Source organism: Setaria viridis, chromosome 2 (assembly GCF_005286985.2).
Source record: "Setaria viridis chromosome 2, Setaria_viridis_v4.0, whole genome shotgun sequence".
Lineage (NCBI taxonomy): Eukaryota > Viridiplantae > Streptophyta > Magnoliopsida > Poales > Poaceae > Setaria > Setaria viridis.
The window spans coordinates 36231518-36249997 of NC_048264.2; the positions used below are offsets into that span (position 1 = coordinate 36231518).

General features: G+C 41.0%; 1 protein-coding gene across 1 annotated transcript; it reads right to left on the bottom strand.

Moving 5' to 3' along the window:
- Positions 1 to 43: 43 nt before the first annotated feature.
- Positions 44 to 14324, bottom strand: LOC117843024 (protein unc-13 homolog). The gene is made up of 27 exons (XM_034723575.2): positions 14123 to 14324; positions 13272 to 13356; positions 13010 to 13185; positions 12867 to 12931; positions 12311 to 12653; positions 11895 to 11961; positions 11638 to 11791; positions 10839 to 11006; positions 10637 to 10747; positions 10330 to 10539; positions 10133 to 10234; positions 8306 to 8536; positions 7647 to 7721; positions 7397 to 7468; positions 6360 to 6545; positions 6115 to 6273; positions 5822 to 5914; positions 5106 to 5177; positions 3716 to 3833; positions 2988 to 3166; positions 2466 to 2547; positions 2215 to 2325; positions 2026 to 2132; positions 1321 to 1398; positions 1142 to 1237; positions 850 to 945; positions 44 to 581 (listed from the first exon to the last, which is right to left on the bottom strand). The coding sequence occupies exons 2-27, from the start codon at positions 13277 to 13279 to the stop codon at positions 414 to 416; spliced, it is 3327 nt and encodes a 1108-aa protein (XP_034579466.1). The 5' UTR covers positions 13280 to 13356; positions 14123 to 14324; the 3' UTR covers positions 44 to 413.
- Between the last annotated feature and the right edge of the window lie 4156 nt (positions 14325 to 18480).

Genomic DNA, 18480 nt, shown 5'->3' on the forward strand with positions numbered 1-18480 from the left:
AAAGTAGTATAGCAAAGTTCGCTGACACCAATTTCACATCAAATGGCGCACAATGCAAACAAGTAATCAGATTCCTAGTTGTACCAAAGACATGCTACAGAATCTTGAAACATACATTTCTCCCTGACATTCCGATCAGGAATGCCTTCAGTCCACCAAAGAATCTAAATGGAGAACTAAAGCTCCATGAGCCAAAATTACCAATCAATACAAGGCAAATGTATTAGAACTATTGTACTTTTTTACTACTGCAATTAGTGCCCACCCTAAATCCTAGTGTTACTAATGCACAACTGTTACATAACTTACAAGCGAGAAGTGGAACACCGTTTCCTGGTTGCAAGCAAGGCTAACCTGTCCTGTTGGATATGTACCTCGGGTGAAACGTCCAGGGATTTTGTTTTGGTTTGCAGTCAGGTGTTCGGAGCTGAACTTGGTATCTTGAATTGCTTCTTTACATAATGTGAGGCCTCTGAATCATTTCTATGACACAGGACCCTAAGCAGAGTTTTGGAGTCTGTTCCGAATTTGCTTTTGCCCCCTTGAGTAACTTCTCGTAGGTCATCAATGAGCACACGTGTCTGCAAAAATATGAGGGACACGAACATAAGTAATTCCTTACACATAATATTTAAATATGTACAGGTATACCTTGCCTTAATCAGACAGCCCTGTTTTATAGAATTACTGACAGATTCTGAAGAAAATGAAATCAAACTTAAGCCCAAAGGATAGGCCCACTAGAGCTATGTGACTATGAAGTCATGGCTTACCACTAGTTCCTAGCACCCAGCCTATATTCCGTTCACTATTTCTCTAAGTATCATGAGAACATAATCCAAACTTTACCTCTTGCTTGATCAAATTTATTACAGGCCGTACACGCGAGACCAAGTTCTCAACAGTTCCCCGAGGCAGTCCATCTCCACCAGATATGAAAAATTCCTACAGCAAGTAGAGGACTATTTATGTACAGTTTATCGTTTGGCCAACAGAGACAGCAAAAACAATGTTCAATGATGTGCAGGCATAATTTTTTATGAAAAAAACATCAGGCATAAAATGTGCCACTGTTCTGACATGCCTTAAGAAAATAAATTACAACAAAGCAAGCAAATATAAACTTTACAAATGATATAACCTTCAGAGTTTCAAGATCTTCCTCCAAATAAGGTGCATCATTTGGAGAGAAAACACGTGTAGAACCTCCATTCAGTATCACACGAAGTAGGCCATCCTGCCAATCAATAGAAGTTTAAGAAACGTAATCTAGAAGTAGGTATGAAACCCCATCCTCAAATTACTAGCTGAAGTCATTACCAGGGACGCTTGCAAAAGCCCCGTAACCACACGATCCCTCAGTTGCTCCACAATGACATCACAAAGTTGATTAAGGACCTGAAATTGATTCATAGCATAAAAGAGCACCATAAGCCTCTTTGCAGAATTTTAAAGGAATTTTGCAAGGGTAAGGCTGTCTAGGAATTCCCTTCCCCAGACCCCACCTTGTGTGGGAGCTTTCAGCACTGGGTACGCCCATAAAAAAAGCACAATAGTTCAAGAGAAACCTACTAGCCAAGAAGCAGATAGAAATTTATTCTACCAAAATTTACTGTTAACCAAAGGTAACAAACATACTATAGTCCAGGTTTTTGAGGTAACAGCTTATGCTTCACAGTTTGGTCAGAATGTTAGATATAACTCATAGAGTAACAACCTCATTCACGTTATTATTTTCCTCATCACCAGCAGCATAAGCACATACAAATATGCATACACCATTGCATGTTCAGTCAAACATGATAAGTAGGATCAAGGATGCTTGGGGTGCACTCACATGTCAAACGCCTATAAATTATTATAGTTAACATAGCATGTCAACAGTTGAACGAGATATTTTGCACGCTTACGGTTTCAAAAGATCAGAAAAAATACCAGGGAAAGTGAATCCCATAAAAATCTAGTCAGCTAATCAAAGCAATTGAATAAGTGAGGTTTTATGTATATGGAAGTTTGTCAACATACCATATCAAGCACTTCCATTATGGAGTCCAATCGAGCTTGCTGAACACTGTTTCTGTATATATTGTCAATAAATGGCTGCTGCAGGTCCCAGAATATAACTTTCGTCCCTACAAAGAAAAGAAAAGCTTCACATATTAATACCAAATAGCAATAAGCTTCCAGAAAGACTGGTTTTACATATTTCCTTACCAGTAAATTCACACAAGCGATCAATAGCGCTATTGATTTCTCTTCTACTGCCATCAAATTGATTTTTCTGATTGGGGACAGCACTCTTTGATTTTTCACTTGTTGATCGTCCTGGCAAATAAATTACAAGCATATAGGATTGCCTTTAATCTACAAGGACTGGACTAAAATATCAAGCAATTTAGGAAAATGGTACGATTATCAATAGATAGATTTTATGAAACTACTATAAAAGAAAAGAGAGAACTTACTGATATTAATGTTTTCAGTTTTCTTCCGAGCCCACCTCTCATTAATGCTGTCCTCCAATTTACTCAACTGGCTGATACCATACTGCATAAAAAGTGCTTCTAGTTAGTAAGCTCTGATGAAGATAAACTTAATACAATAAACAAGGGAAGAGTTTGAAAGATTAAATGGCCCATCGATCTAAATCCTGGCAAAAGCATAAACATTGCTGGCACAATGGGAGTGCATGGTGTCAGAACGCTCGCTCAGTTGTAGACAGCATTGTCTAAATTACTGATATTACAGCAGGATATTGCTGATATTGCAACAAATTAATTTTAGCTAAACTGAAAAGGGAGATAACACCAGACTAGGAACCATGAAATACACAACTGAATAAAAATGCATCTTTAACGTGAATACAATATAACACAATTATTGACTATATTACAGAAATGCTTCTCCAGTGCTATGGTAAATAAGAAACTGAACTATGGCAAATAAGAAACTCTATATACCGAACCAATGGTAAATAAGAAACTCACATATAGACTGTTAAGCCGTACGCAAAGCTTTGGCATTGTAAGCTGAGTAATTTCAGCTGCTTTCCTTTCATCAACTGTTTTAACTTCTTGGACCTCCTTCTTTACAAAAGCCTTGATTCCAAGCTCCTTTTTATATCGAGTAAGAACAGGAACAGGTGGAGCTAAATCTTCTATATCAACTGCAAGTAGACAAAGTCATCGTCACTCGATGCATAGAGAAATGACGAGGTTTGAAATCAGAAAAGGGTCAGCAAAAAATGAGATGGATATTGCTCTATTCATACTGAAAAGTACATGCCTATCTACACTGGTACAGTAATCCCTCCGCTACACAATAATTGTAGTTCTAGGATTCAAATTTTTTATCACAATACTTGGTTCTCACATTCCAAAGCATTCAATGTAGCGACAACAACCAATCATATCGCTTATTCTCCTTGATTCCACCACCTAGCCAAATGCACCAGCCAATAGGATGCAAGCTAATAAAGATTGTGATCCAGTTAATGAGGGAATAGCTTCTCTCTTTAATGCTCCTTGTTTTGTGTGAGATTAGCTACAAGTATTGTGAAACAGAGTATACATTATTGAGCAGACATGCACAGGACAGTATGAACATCTGCCTTAGACAACAAGGAACACCATGATGGAAGAAAAGAAATCACAAAACAGTGTGAGCATGTAAACAAAACGAACTTATCTGGATAAAAGAATATGGTAGTACAAACCTAGGGGTGCAGTAACAAGCTGTGTATAAACTTGGAATGCCTTGTCAAGACCACGGCAGAGACTATTTAATTCTCCATCTCGCATGGGCACCTTAAAGGCAAAAAACTGATCTGTAGTCTGCAATAGTTTATGAGAGATCAGTGTTTTGCTCTTTAGAGAAGGGTGGAAAGCCATTTATAAACACTCAATCATCAGGGAAAATTGATACGGCAGCTGAGTTTGCTGGTAATTAGTTATTTCCTATGTTAATTATTGGCAGTCAAGTTTTTACCAAAAAAATATATAGAAGCTAAAACAACTAGCAACACCTATAAATTCGGCTGCAGGTGTTGGAGAAAAAATAAATTTGGTTGGAGCATCTGCACCCATAAACTTGGGGCGCTATCTTGATTTACATAGGACTGTGAAATGACCACATGTAAAATCAGTAGAAAAAAGATACATGTAGAATGCTGACCAAAGAAGATGATTTCATACAACTTTAACACAAAATTGTACCTTCTTGTACAGACATCAAACCGAAATTGCTATTTCTCATATATTTAGAGGATCTAATTTACATGTGACTGAATTTTTTCTATTTTTCAATCATGCTTTTTAACCACATCTCAACATCTAATGACTAGTATTACGTGATGAGACACAAATTTTCAGGCAGCGAGAATTAGAGAAGCTGTATATTTAAGTCCAACATTACTTTATTTATTTGTTTGTCTGACTGTTTGTTTTTAGCATGACATGACCATGCTTTGGGTTGCCATGGCACTGTAGATCCATGACTAGCATCTGCAGCAGCCCTCTGTATAGATTTTAGAAATTCCGTATGGATCAGATTTGTTATATCCTCTTGATAGGGTATAGCCAGCTCTATAAATAGGGAACATACACTGTTGCTACAGAGCCATGCCAGCACAAAGCCAGTCATGACGCAGAACATTATTACTAACTTCTTGTGCATAGTGCAAGCATACACAAATGCTGCAGCAGGTAAGGATGCAAGAAAACTTTTTGATATCCTCAAACAAAGAAATTTTTTTTAACTACTATCCTATACATAGGTGCTCCTTGGGATTATAAGCCCAAACTTCTCAATATTTCACCTGTACTCCATAACATTGTGGCATGGGAATATATTCAGGACACTTAATATTAATACGTTAATAGTTAAATTCTAATTCAACAAATATATTATTTCATCTGAATCAACATTTTTTAGAACACAGCATTGCAAACAAAATCTCAGGGGAAAAAACTACAAAGTGCAAATGAAATAATTATGAGATTATGGCATAAAAGAGAAGCTTCATTTGAATCAAAAACAACCTTTAGCATGTAAGGAGAAATGATTAAATGAAATTTCAAAGGAATAATAAAGAATAAAAGAAGCACCTCTTCTATGATTCTATAAACTTCTACAATAGAACTGCCATGGCGTTGTTGAGGGGATATAGGGTCCCAAACCTGTAAGGTATAAGTTTTAGAATAGAGATGATAGGAACACAGAAAACAACAATTTTAGTTTACAATTACTAAATAATGTTACGAGGCAAAGATAAGGAAGTAGCGAGAAATGGAGAAGGAAATGCAAGCAGTTGTCAAAATGATAGCAGATAACAGACAGAAAAGTGCAGTCATAAATGTTAGAAAATAGAACTAGACCAAGTCATGAGTTCTATAGATTCCAGAAATCCCTACTTCTGGAGTCTGGAATCTGGACTCTGGACCTATTCATAAGTGGAATGACCGTGTCTTCTGGAAGGGATACAGAACCCAGAAACAAAACAAACATGCAGTTCAACTGAAGAACTATATGCATGTGCAAAAGCACATGTATTTCATATTTCAATATACACCTTAGAACCTTAGCAGCTTCAACTATCATAAATGCTACATAGTTACTATTTAAAGCATAAAGCTCAAGTATATGAAACTTGTCACCAAGCAGATATGTTTTCACTTTGTTGAGCTACAGCTAGAACTAACAAATAAACCGACAGGTACTTCTAAGGATATAAATAGCTTAGGTATTTCAAATCAAATGGTGAATAGTTGGACTAGCAAGAAGACAGAGTCACAAGAAAAAAGATATATAAAAAATGTGTTACCTCTTGATCAGCAGCCCTTTTAACCCAAGTTTCAATTCTCTCAAGTTGCCCATTCACCCAGCGCAAAACTAGAGTTCCAGATTTACTTTCAATCTAAAAAAGAGGAGAATTAGAATAAACAACACCGCACCAAAAAATGGACTTCAAGACATAAGAAATTTTCTGTAATTTACTACACAGCACAATTGGTTGATAAAATGGCAAAGAATGACATCAGTGTCTCATGTCAAGGCAAACACATGGATTGCTTTGCTGATTTCTAAGTTTTCGTACTTGAGGAAGGTTGAGCTGACCTGATATGGAGCTATCTTTTGCCTGCATATGCTATCCAAACCATCTTCTCCAGCAACAGAAGCCATCACAGACATTATGTATTGCTCCAAAGCATCAGCCGCAGGGAATACAGAAACCACGTCCTCAGTAAGATGCTCAGCATGATCAAGGAATGGTCTCTGGGAAAAACACTTCTTTGTAAGTATGCAGAATCACAAAGATACAAACCCTCAGTCATTTATAATATATGCCAGATATAACCTACCAATTTATTTCCATAAAGCTTATGGATGAGGGAAGCAGAAACAACTGCTGCCTGTGGATGCCACTTTGACAAAACAGGCATAAAAATGGTTGTATCTTTCTTCAGAAGCTTCTTTGTCTCCTCGGCTAGAGACGCTAAAACAGGTTCATGTGTTGTGTCCGCTTTAAACTCTACAGAATGTGCCATCTGAGGAAAATAGTAGAAAGTTTCAATGACCAATGTAATGGAAACAATGTTTCTCGTACGAAAGAAAGTAGTAGAATGTTTCATTGACCAATGTAATGGTAACATGTTTCTCGTAAGAAAAGAAAATAGTAGAATGTTTCATTGACCAATATAACATCTCCAGCTGTGAAGAATCTTGCCAACATTGACAATAATGAAGTATTATTGTTAAGAGTCAAGGTGGTCAAACAGATAGCAATGAAATATCAAAAGCAATGTATAGGTGCAGTGGCAATTGATAAAAATTCAAGGTTTCGCATTAAGGGACCAGTGGGGGAAGAACCGCCCCCACGGCATCGCATTAAGAAGGGACCGTATGACCCCGGTTGAGAAAACCCCCCCAAACCCTGGCCCATGCCCGTATAGGACCAAACCGAACTTGGGCCAGTGTACACCGTTACCCAGGCCGGCGCAGCGCACCATTACCTGGACCGGCGACGCACCGCAGCCACAAGCCAGTGAGCACAGCGAGGGGAGTTTTTTTTTGGGTGCAATACCGGGGTTTGAACCCCGGTCGGTGGGCATGACCACAACCAGCCACACCACTGAGCTATCAGTTTATCACTCAGTTTGCCAAGGTTTCACATATGAGAAAAGTGTGCAAGTGATCTATAATCATCTCAGGTAGGAAACGAAATAGAATAGCAATGAAATATCAAAAGCAACATATAGGTGCAGTGGCAATTGATAAAGATTCAAGGTTTCACATATGAGAAAAGTGTGCAAGTGATCTATAATAATCTCATGTAGGAAATGAAATAGAAATTAAAACTACACTACTGATGTAATAATGGCAGCTGCAAAAATGTCACCTTCAAGAAAGCACTTTTGACTGAAGAAGTGATGTAACGGTCGATCTGATCTCTGTCAGGAGACTCCAATGCCTGATGCACAGAAGCAAATGGGTTCACAAAATATGAATTCAACATGTGCAAATTGTGAAGATGGTTCTGCTCTCTATATTCTTCAGTGAATGTATTTGCATAGAACAATAAATTGTTACCATATATTGCCAAAAATGGGAAGGCAATAACTGTGGTTACAAAGGCAAAGTATAAGCACCTTGTCATTTTCTTCACCAAGGATCCGCCTCGTAAGCATTGCCACTGTCACAACATCGGCCATTAAGCTGGGACCCTGTAAATGTAAAGAAAGTCTTAATGTGGGGGGAATATCTCTTGTTGCAAGCAGATTAGCATATGCCACATGCTGAAGTCTGAATAAAGATTAGCAACATGCATACATTGACAAATTGGTAGATTAAGAGAAGCAAGTGATAGGAGGTGAAAAATATGAAACATAAATGAGGCCAAGATGAAAAGAGATGAAGGTGACAAGTTTAATAAGAGATGACAGAACTATAAGATGTGGAATTTACTGTTAGACTATGAACAGCATATTTGATATCATAGAAAAGTAATTCAGTCATATTTAACTTAGCTATCAGCAATGACAATGGCCAACCTAGTGCACCTGTGTGTTGCACATTCAGTAGCAAATAACAAATGAACAAAAGACTACAGGAAGTGGGACATGTCACAAAAAGATCTTCAGCAAAGGAAGCGTAGTAAATATTTGATACATAGGTAAACAAATTAACAAACCAAACGCCACTGCAACTACAGAATTAGCTTCCAAATAGTAAAGATATATTTTCCATAGCATAACTGCCCATGCATGCAATGTACCACAAGATCAAACCAGGAGGTCGATAAACAAACCTCTGAGAAGTGTAGATGATAATCGTTTAGTTTCTTGTCCACCCATTTCTGAATTGGCGACAGGAAGGACTGGAAAAATGTGAAGTCTTGATAGCTACCCTCAGCATCAACAGAACTACGTAAGCTTTTCAAGTGTAATCTTTCCTGCGGACCACGCTGCTCTTTCAAAGGTATCTTCCTCAAATGGTCAATCACAACTTTCAGAAGTCCTTGCTCTCCTGTAAAAACAAACTGTATTGCAGAACCTACATTAATTATCAGGACCATCCTATTTCAAGTGCTAGACCAGTAGCACAGTATAGAACAGGACTTTGCAGGAAATATATTCTCCAGTTAACAACATCGCTAATGAAAGAGACTATTAGTCTCGAGAGACGCAAATAAGTGAACAAACCAATGGTTAGGCCTTGTTCAGTTGCGCAGGGGTTGGCAGAGATTGGTATGGAATATGGATCAATTCCGTGGCAATCCCTCTCAATCCATGATAATCCACACATCAAACCGAACAAGGCCTATTGTTTCAGATTTGGCTGTACACTTGGCTTATCCAACTTCATAGCAATCTTAAATGGCAAAGGTCGTTGGGATTTTGTAAGAAGAGATGATTATCAGATAATTTTGCCGGACATATGAACACAGAAAACTTAGAAAGTCCTAGGCTCTGTGATCAAGCAGATGAAACCATTCAGCATGTTTCAATCTCATGTGTTTTCACTTGGCAAGTATGATTTATTGTCCTTCATAAAACTGGGCTACAAGAGGTGACCCACAGCCTGAAACTGCTGTATTTTCTACTCAGCGATACCATGCACTGAAGATGGCCAATAAGCAGCACAAAAAGGGCATCAAATCTCTCATAATCCTTGTTGCTTGGGAGCAGTGTTCCAAATAATGGGCTATGGCTCTGCTATAGCCCACCATATCGGTTCAAGCCAACTGCTGTCACAACAACGTTGTACTAAATAGTGGGCTATAGCGGCACTACAGCGGCTGAGCAGAGCTCTCCGCTAAATATTATAGCCCGCTATTTAAACCATTGCTTGGGAGGTTCAGAAACACTGCAATGGTTGTGTGTTCAATGGAGACTCGCCCAGTGTTAGTGTAGTTCTAAGGTCGATAGCAGATAAGGCTGCTCTGTGGTGTATAGCCAAAGCCAATTAGCTCAAACTGCTAGTCATGGGTTAATTTAGCAGTGTCTCCTTGGTCACATACTCACATTTCTCGCCCAGGATGTAGCGGGTGCTTCTCCTTGCACAGGAAGAAGCTGTTCTCTGGAGGCTGGCAGTCGCCAAAGGCATTAGTGATCTGGTCGCTGCTCGACCTGGGGGTTAGCAGCGTCCGTTGGTGAGGGGTGGTCGACCTTTAAATTTTAACGGGCGTGTATGTAACCTAGAACCTGTGAGGTGTGTGTAGTGTTGGTGTGTGTGGTGTTGTATGGCTATATGAGCCTTTTATCTCCTTTCTTAATGCAATGATACACAGCTCTCCTGCGTATTCCAGAAAAAGAAAAAAAACATACTCACATTTCATTTGTTTGTGGTGCGTCTAATGTAAGGAATGTGTGAATGTGTGTTTGAACTAGTTCTGTAATTCTTTTCTTCTTTAATGAAATGATAACTCTACTGCATATTCGGGAAAAAAGAAGAAAAGGCACAAGATGCTAAAATAGGCTGAACTCAGTGAGCGGTTCATGAACATTAACCAGCAGTAAATAAACAGCTGATTGCCCTTGTAAAGATATTAGGGCCAATGCAGAGGGGGGAAATGAATTTCCACAAATGTAGCCTCAATTGATAGTCCGATATATCTTCATCATAATTTTTTCACCTGTCGAAATAATACCCATGCATAGCATGTATCATGAACCGTCTCTGTGATTCCTAGTATTCGCCACGTTGACTTCAAGAGCTCAAGGATTTCTTCCACCTCCTGGTAGATTAAAGAAAAAAAACTAATGAGAAATATCATGGCTAATGGTGAAATTATTCAGTGGAAAACTGCAAGATTGGATTTGAAGTAGAGACCTCTGTAAGTTTTCCCTCATCCAAGATGTCAAAAACACTGCCGAGCATCTTCTCATATAATGCTACATTCAGATGGTATCCATCAGCCCAGTGACAAACCTCGCCAGTAAGATCACCCCGAGCAGGCCTTTCAGATAGAGAAGTGGCAACTTCTCTCAGTGATCTTAAGCACTCTGTACGTTGAACCTCCGCAGCAGATGGTGGCAGGGACTAGCAAAAACACGTCAGGATAATATCATTTAATGGGGAGTACACGCAAGGGTTATAAAATGTCAACCATAAAACTTTCATTGAATAGGATTAAAACCTCAGATTCTTCAATCTTTCTAAAAAGGTTCCGTAGCTCATTGACTTTTCGACCTAACTCCCCAAATCCAACAACTGGATGATTTATAAGGCCTTCCTCCAGCATGTTTAACTAAGAAAAAAATCAATGAAGCATCTAATGTTATGAAATGCAGATATAGCTAAAGGTCATTTAGAAAAAACTGAACAACAGAATGGCTAACCTGTCTCTTCTGCCAACGAAGGTATGCTTTCATGTCGGAAAATTCAGCTCTGGATATGCAGCACAATAGTTCCAACGGAATCAAAAGATTGTCCATCCGTTTTCCAACTTTGCCAGCCATAGCATTGAGTAATCCTTGTCTAGTTCGAATATCCATGGACTCTGTTATCTATCAAAAATAAATAGGGGGAGAAAGGAGTCGGCACTCGGCAGATGTAAAATTAGCATGTTCAAAAGCTTTAAGAAACCTGGACTTGCCTAGATATAACATAGGGAACTGTAGCCTAAAACATAACAAGTTATTCTTTATAAACTTTCAAGTGCCACGTGCCAACTACCAGAAGTAAGCTATTCACTTCAAATTTTGAATAGCAAATCATGCACTAGATTGGATTAGACCAAACTAGCAGTTCCAATATATTTAGCAATTTTCATAAAAAAATGTTCTGGTAATCTACTCAGGAAGCAGGTGCTTATCTTCTTTGACTAAAGAAGCAAATATTTTTCTTCATCAAGATTTATAGGCAAAGTAATAAGAGAAATAAAGAATGGGCAAACATGCTCTGACCAAATTACACTTCAAAAAATATTGATGAGACTACGAAGCTCTTCATGAGTCTTGTGCAACACTCAAAAAATAAGTTTTCAAGGTACAGGTATTCAAATGTATCAATATAATTTAAATTGAGTGGCTTAAAGCTTAATTAGTTTAGATTTTTGAATATCGGAGGACACAAAGGTTAAAATGAAATGTGGCCTGCTAATCTAGTCGTAAGGAACAGAAAGTTAAGACAACATACCTCAAGTTGGGCTCGCATGGTTTCAAGCAAACCAACTAAACCAGGTTGCCGCTGAGTGTGGGCATCAACACTTTCACTCTTACTACGACCGAGTTTCCTCATTAATCTGTGCCTCTTCTCTTTTTTCTTTTCTTTTTGAGGAACAATAAGCCCCCTACATGGACCAAAACTAGGTTAGGTCTTCTATCATACTCCAGGAAGGCTTGCAGTCCTTTAACGAAAAAACTATGTGGATGTCAAGAGATGAACAGGCCTACCCTGAAGCTCCAGCAGCAGCAACAAGGATCTCATATGCTGTCTCACGAAGATCATCATCCGTGATACCTGAAAACGTAGCATAGCTGCCAATAACATTCTAGCTCAAAGTTGGACAAAGATAAGAAGCACCTGACAAATAATGGCCTAGCTATCCCAATCACCGAAGTGAAGTCGATCAGGTAGTTCAAGAAAAAAACTAAAGTAAGAAATAGGAAATGACCAGCATGCTATTAGAAAATCACCAACGAAATACTCAAATGCAAATAGAGCAGATAGAAGATCATCAGAGTGTGTAATTCGACCAGCATGAAGATTATCTAAATTCTAAATGAAAAAAAGACTTAGCATTTTATCTGTACCTGCTATTGAACATGTAATATCATGATAGTTGTTCATCAATTCAAACAACTATTACCTGTTTCAAATAGTGGTAGCCGCAGTGATAAATCACTAGCATCAGTTTGATGTCTTCTAGAAGCCCTTCGGCTATCAAATTCATCCTCATCATCCTCGAAGTCTTCAATGTCATCTAGGGTCAATTCCTTCTCGCTTGGAGAATCAAATGATTGTGACTTTGTTAAGTTAGTAGTGGCGACAGGTGATGACACAGTAACTGGTGCTGATTCCACAACTGGTGGTGGTATCACAACTGGGGATGGTGTGGTGGCTGGGACAGGGGGTGGTTCTCTTGTTGGTGCTGGTCCTGAATATTCTGGTTTTGTAAGCAAATAAAACTCTTCTACAGCTCCAGTGTTATTCTGGCCAATAAAATCAATAGATATTTAGGTATACTGATGTCATAATGGAAAACATGTATGCATGAGATTTTTCTACATCAAAATTGGGAGACAGAAATATCCAGTAGTTCAGATGAGATGAAGTATAATGGTGAAAATCAATTGCCAAAATGCAAGATAACTTTTCAGCAAGACCAAAATATTTGCAAGAAAACAAAATATAAATAAACTCACCACATATGGATAGTCAAGGCTATCGTGAAAAAGGCGGATGGCGTCTCCAAGATCAAGAGGTTCACCTACATCATCGAAGCATTTTCAGACCAGACAAGAGAATGAAACAAAAAAAAAGGAACTCTGATAAAGCTATATTTCACCTTTCTTAGCACAATTGAGGACATAATCAACACTGACTTGATCTATATCTACATCATCCAAAGAGATTGCACCAGGTGGCATTACAACTTTCTTGATCAAGTTGCCTGAAAGAATGTAGTTGAGTAATACTTGGCGGTCACGGCGATAACGTTGCAACAGCTCAACAACATTTTCTCTGGTTCAGTTGAAACACACAACAGTCATTTCACGACTGGATGTAAAATTTAGAATGAAAGAGTCTTATTCTGTAACAATCCTTACTCGTCCATATTGTACGCAGGGGACACAGCAATCTGAGTTTTAAAACCCTGGTCGAAGTGCTACCAATTGCTCGTAACCAGCATAGCTGCACCAGGGGAAAAAACAACATTATCTACTATTACATCAAAACAACCAACCAACTACAGCATGGTAACAGGAGATGTGCAACAAGCAGTTTAAAACATAAGTTGCACTGTTGATGAAGCACTGAGTTTGTGTTAAAAAAAACAAGACAGTCAGTGAACTGCGAATCACGTACAATGATTAGTACATATGATTTTGTGGGTTCAGATTTACTCTTTTGCCATGCATTAGATGTTCATATGTAAAGAAACCGAACTAATCCATATGGAATTTCAGGCTGACAAGTTCAGCACAAACAGGTGTAAATCCTTACTAAATACGTCAGGCATTCAATGTCATGACTCCGAAACTGATCGCAGCTCTCAGGACATACCCGATCCAGCCAAATTTGGCGGCACAGCAGTACTGACACTGGCCACAGCACAACTTCCGTAGCCAAAACAGAGGAAACACACAATGCCAAACTAATCCCGCAACCCCACTGACTCCGACACGCAAATAAACCGCCACTGCCCAATTCACACACCATTCAGCGCGCTCCATTCCAGACCCACGCAGGCACGCACGCGCGCCCGAGGTAAAGCGACGGACGCCCGAAGCAGGGAGACCGCCGCTGGCCAAAAACGCGGCACCTCCACCCGGCCGCGCTCGCGCTCGCGCCCGCAGGTACAGGGCAGCGCCAGTGGCCAGCGCGCGCCTCCAATGAGCCACGGGGGACGGGGCTGGATCTGGATGGAGAGACTGGGGGACGAGGAGGGTCGGGGTACCTGCGCGCGAGGCGGGGATCCGGCGGAGCTGCTGGCGGAGATCTGGACGCGGCCGCCGCTTGTTTGCTGCGGAGCGGGGAGCAGGTGGAGCACGGCGGTGGGAGTGGGCGCGACCGCGCGAGGGGACACCAGGACGAGAAAACCCCGAGGTGGGCGAGGCCGCGAGCCGGAGGAGCCGATCAGACGCGCAGAAAGAAAGTGAAAGGAGATGAGCTGGCGCCTGGCGGACGCGGATCGCTGTGTGGATTTGGGATGCGGCAAGGCGCAGCACCGCCCGGGCACGGAGCGCGACATTCTCCGGCTACGAGGCAGCAGGCCGGTGGTGCAGGCACGTGCCACGGCGCAAGCTCTGTTGGTGGGCCGGGCCTCGCGCGTAATTCCTTCATAGTACATACTACATAGCCATCATGTGTGCATTTGGGCCCAAATCGGGAGGGCTGGCTGGCTGTGCATTTCCTTTCCATTTTATTATCATTTCAATTTTTTATGTACACCAAATAAAGATTACTGCCTGATATTTTTTGTAGCATGCGTTGTGCTATCCCTGCAATTAAAATAGTGCGGCAGAGATGTGGTCTGGCGCGCAGGTCTACCTCGCAGCCAGGCTTTGACCGAGAACTGGAACCTGCAACCGCAAGCGTCTTCTGACCGATCAGCGAGCGAAACGCCGCATTTGCGGTCAAGGGGAGTGGAGTGGGGGACCAAACCTGCGTCAGATGCTGGAACGGGAGAGCTCTGACAGAGAAACGGAGGGCGAATTTTTCGTTTTTCCTGAAGAAGATTGGCTGTCGTTATGCGCCTGTCTCTTGCACGGTTCTCCTTCCTTTCAGGCTTCAGCTGATGTGAAGAACTGAAGATCCACTCGTGCCCCTGAACACAGGACTGCACGGTTAACCAAAGTTAACAATTACAGGAGATAAAAATGGTGGCTGTATAAAGAAACAGAAACAACCATGGTGAATATTTTGTGCTGCAGAGGTACGTTGTTCCGTCTTCCGTTGGCTGGGTAGGGTGGGTAGGTTGGCCGTTGGCGACGGGGACCTGAACAGTGAACTTCACTGCTCTGCTCTGCTGCCCTGCAAGCATGAGGGACCAGCAGCACCCCGTCACGCTCACGCAGTGCACTCCAGTGTTCCACCACAAACCGATCAGAGTAACGAGTGAACGCGTGCTCGCTGATCACTTTTTATTAGTCGTGCTGAATTGGCCCGCGTGCGGGGTCGTGTTGACAATCAAAATTGGCAGAATCACCGGTTACTAAATCGGTCAGACTGATCTGATCAAAATCTCCAAAATGTAAATTTGATTTATCATTGTGTAGCTCTCGTCGAGTAGATCAAATTGCATATTAGAACGTTCGATTTGGAGTTCGAATGAGTGAGTTATGACCTTGGTAAGATATGCATCTAGGAAAACCGGTTTGCCAAGGCGGTCAGGCCGGTTTGATCCGTGTAGTCCGAGTTAGGAGTTGTATTTTGACACGGGATTTGTTAGTGTTTCGACTCCTAATAGGACAAGATCTCCCCTCCTTGTAGATACAAAGGGTCACGGCCGATGGAGAGGTATCCAATCGATCAAAAACATTATCAATCTACTATTTTGCTTTTTACCTTTTCCTTTTGCCTTAGCTTTTCCAATCCACGTTTGTTGTTTTTCCTTCATCTATACGACGTATGAGGAAGTTCTAGGTAGTCTGCCGACCCTAGAACAACCCAAGGTGCGCCTACCCTGATGGGTCCCTTCCAGAGCGTTTATTGGTTTCTTTGCCGGATTCGCCGATGAAACCGGTGTGACCGGCCACCCACACATATCTGACTAGCCCGCACAGAGGAGTTGCAAGGAGCTCCTCCGCGTACGACCCGACTTTAGCGCCCACAGCTCGTCTGGCGACCGGCGTAGTAGGATGCTTTTTGTGTCAGTGTGGACGCGGTGACGAGGACCCAGAAAAAGGCACAGCCCAACAGCCCCAAATCCAAAGCTCCTTTTTGCGCTTCCCCGTTGCAGTGCTTTGATGACATGGATGTGGCGGAGCACAGAGAGAGATCGGCAGATCGATCTGCACCTGGAATCGGACTAGGTTTTGAAAGATAAGTGCAGGAGACAACAGAAGCAAAGTGAGAATGAGGTAGATGCGGAGACAGGCTGCTCTGTGCCTTGGCGATTGGCGTGTGAAAAGAAAAGATCGGAAAAGCGGCTTTGAGAACATGATCTATGGCTGGCTGTAACTTTTGGAAGCATCGTCGTGGCATTCTCCGCCTTTTGCACTTGCGCGTCGACTTGGATTGCACAGGACGAATCACTCCCTTCTCAGAACAAAAACCTAGCACAAGATGCAGAGTATAAGGTACAGTGCTACGATGATCCCAGAGAGTGCCACCAGTACAGGCGTAACTTGTGTAGCACGAGGCCACTATCCATCCGGTACTGGGCATCTCGCCCGGCCCACCGAGTTAGTCCACTGTTAGTCGTGTTTGTCGTAATATATATCACCATCTCGCGTGGGGCCCCGATATTTTAGGAACCAAAATATCGGCGTCAGAATTTAACGTGTGGGGTTCGTGATGTACATTGCCTCTGCCTTTTTGGCTGCTCACACCAGCGACGTTGAGAGCCACGGCCGCCAAACCGTCTTGGGGGTGTTTGGAACCCTGCTAAATTTTAGCACTTGTCGCATCGGATGTTTGATACTAATTAAAAGTATTAAACATAGTCTAATTACTAAACTAATTGCACAGATGGAGTCTAATTCGCGAGACGAATCTATTAAGCTTAATACATTCGTCTCGCGGATTAGACTCCATCTATGCAATTAGTTTTGTAATTAGCTCATGTTTAGTCCTTCTAATTAGCATCCGAATATTTGATATGATCCTCCTAAAGTTTAGCACCTCGTATCCAAACACTCGCTTTGTGTCCTGCCCAAAAGACAAAAGGATTGGGAGGAGAGAGAGCGCCCACTTGCATGCGCGACTGCGTCTCATGCATATGCTATGGTTGTGTCGCCACCAGACGAATATAAATAAACAAAAAATTCACCACAAACCGGAAAACAATAATAATACATTGGGTCACTCCATACAAAACTATCTGACACAGGACAACGTAGACAAACATGCCGCGCCCCACCTGTAACCTGCAGTGCGTGGGTGACTCCAAGGGTAATAAAATCTAGGCCAATTTGAGATTGAGGTCCCAGATGACTTGCGCTGATTGGAGCATGTGTGTTTAGCCGTTGCGTGTTTTCTTTTAAATAACTTTGCATGGAGTTGATAATATCACAAGACATCACAACAGCGATCTCAGTGCTTCAAGCAAGCCGGACAATCCACTGATTAAAAAAAACGTCACCTTTTTATTTATCATGGCATTTTTCCATTATCTTCCGTTAGAATAAATTTAAAAGAGTATATAAACACTATTTTTAAGATACATGTACACATGAATTTATGTTTACAGATTAAGCATTTAAAATATCTAGGAAAAATAAGTTTGACTAGATATTGAAAAAAAATTGTCAAGTATTTCAAGCAATTGACTCTTTTAGCATAGCGTCCCCTTAGCCTTCTCCGCACTAGAAGTCGACTGCTCCACCGCAACTCTTGCGAGGGAGTAGGAGGTTGGCCGGGACCGGACCGACTGAGACCCTAAGAGTCATCATAAAGTTGTGGTACAGTCCTGTGAAGGCCGTTCGGAAGCTAAGTCCTATCATTTTCGTCAAGATGACAGGATTTTATTTACCATATTCGTCACGAGGCAGCTAAAAAGCTAGGATTGAACTGAAAAGCACAAAGTGTCTGTTACCATTGTTGCCCAAAGCTATCAAAAACTATGCTAGACTGTACAAAAAGAAGGAAGCACAGGCTTAAGCGACCTTTAGCTACTCCTCTGTGTCGAGAATTCTCACAATTTTGGATATCAAATAAACTATTAAACCTTAACCACCATAACTTTCAAATGTTTAGGTTAAAAATATTAGAAAATATTGTACATTTGTATTGGGAATTACTTTCATAACCATATAATCTTTTTTAGAGTTTACGACATACTGTATGCGAAATACTAGTGGTTAAAGTCGCACACTAAAGCAGTTATTAAAAACCCAATATTGTCTATGTTTAGCGGAAAAATTACATTTTCCGAACGTCATGCAAAAAAGAATTCGTGTAGGATTTTAGCCATATAAATTAGTTCACCTTTCGTTAATGTAAATGGGCCTCATGGTTTTGTAGGCAAACGTCAGTATATAAAAAAGGCAAATGATTAGAAAATGCCGCATGAGGATGAGTTTCTTTTTGTAACGCAAAAAAGTTGGCAGCAAAGTTCCACAAATATTCCCCCACGGGTGAAATAGAAAAATC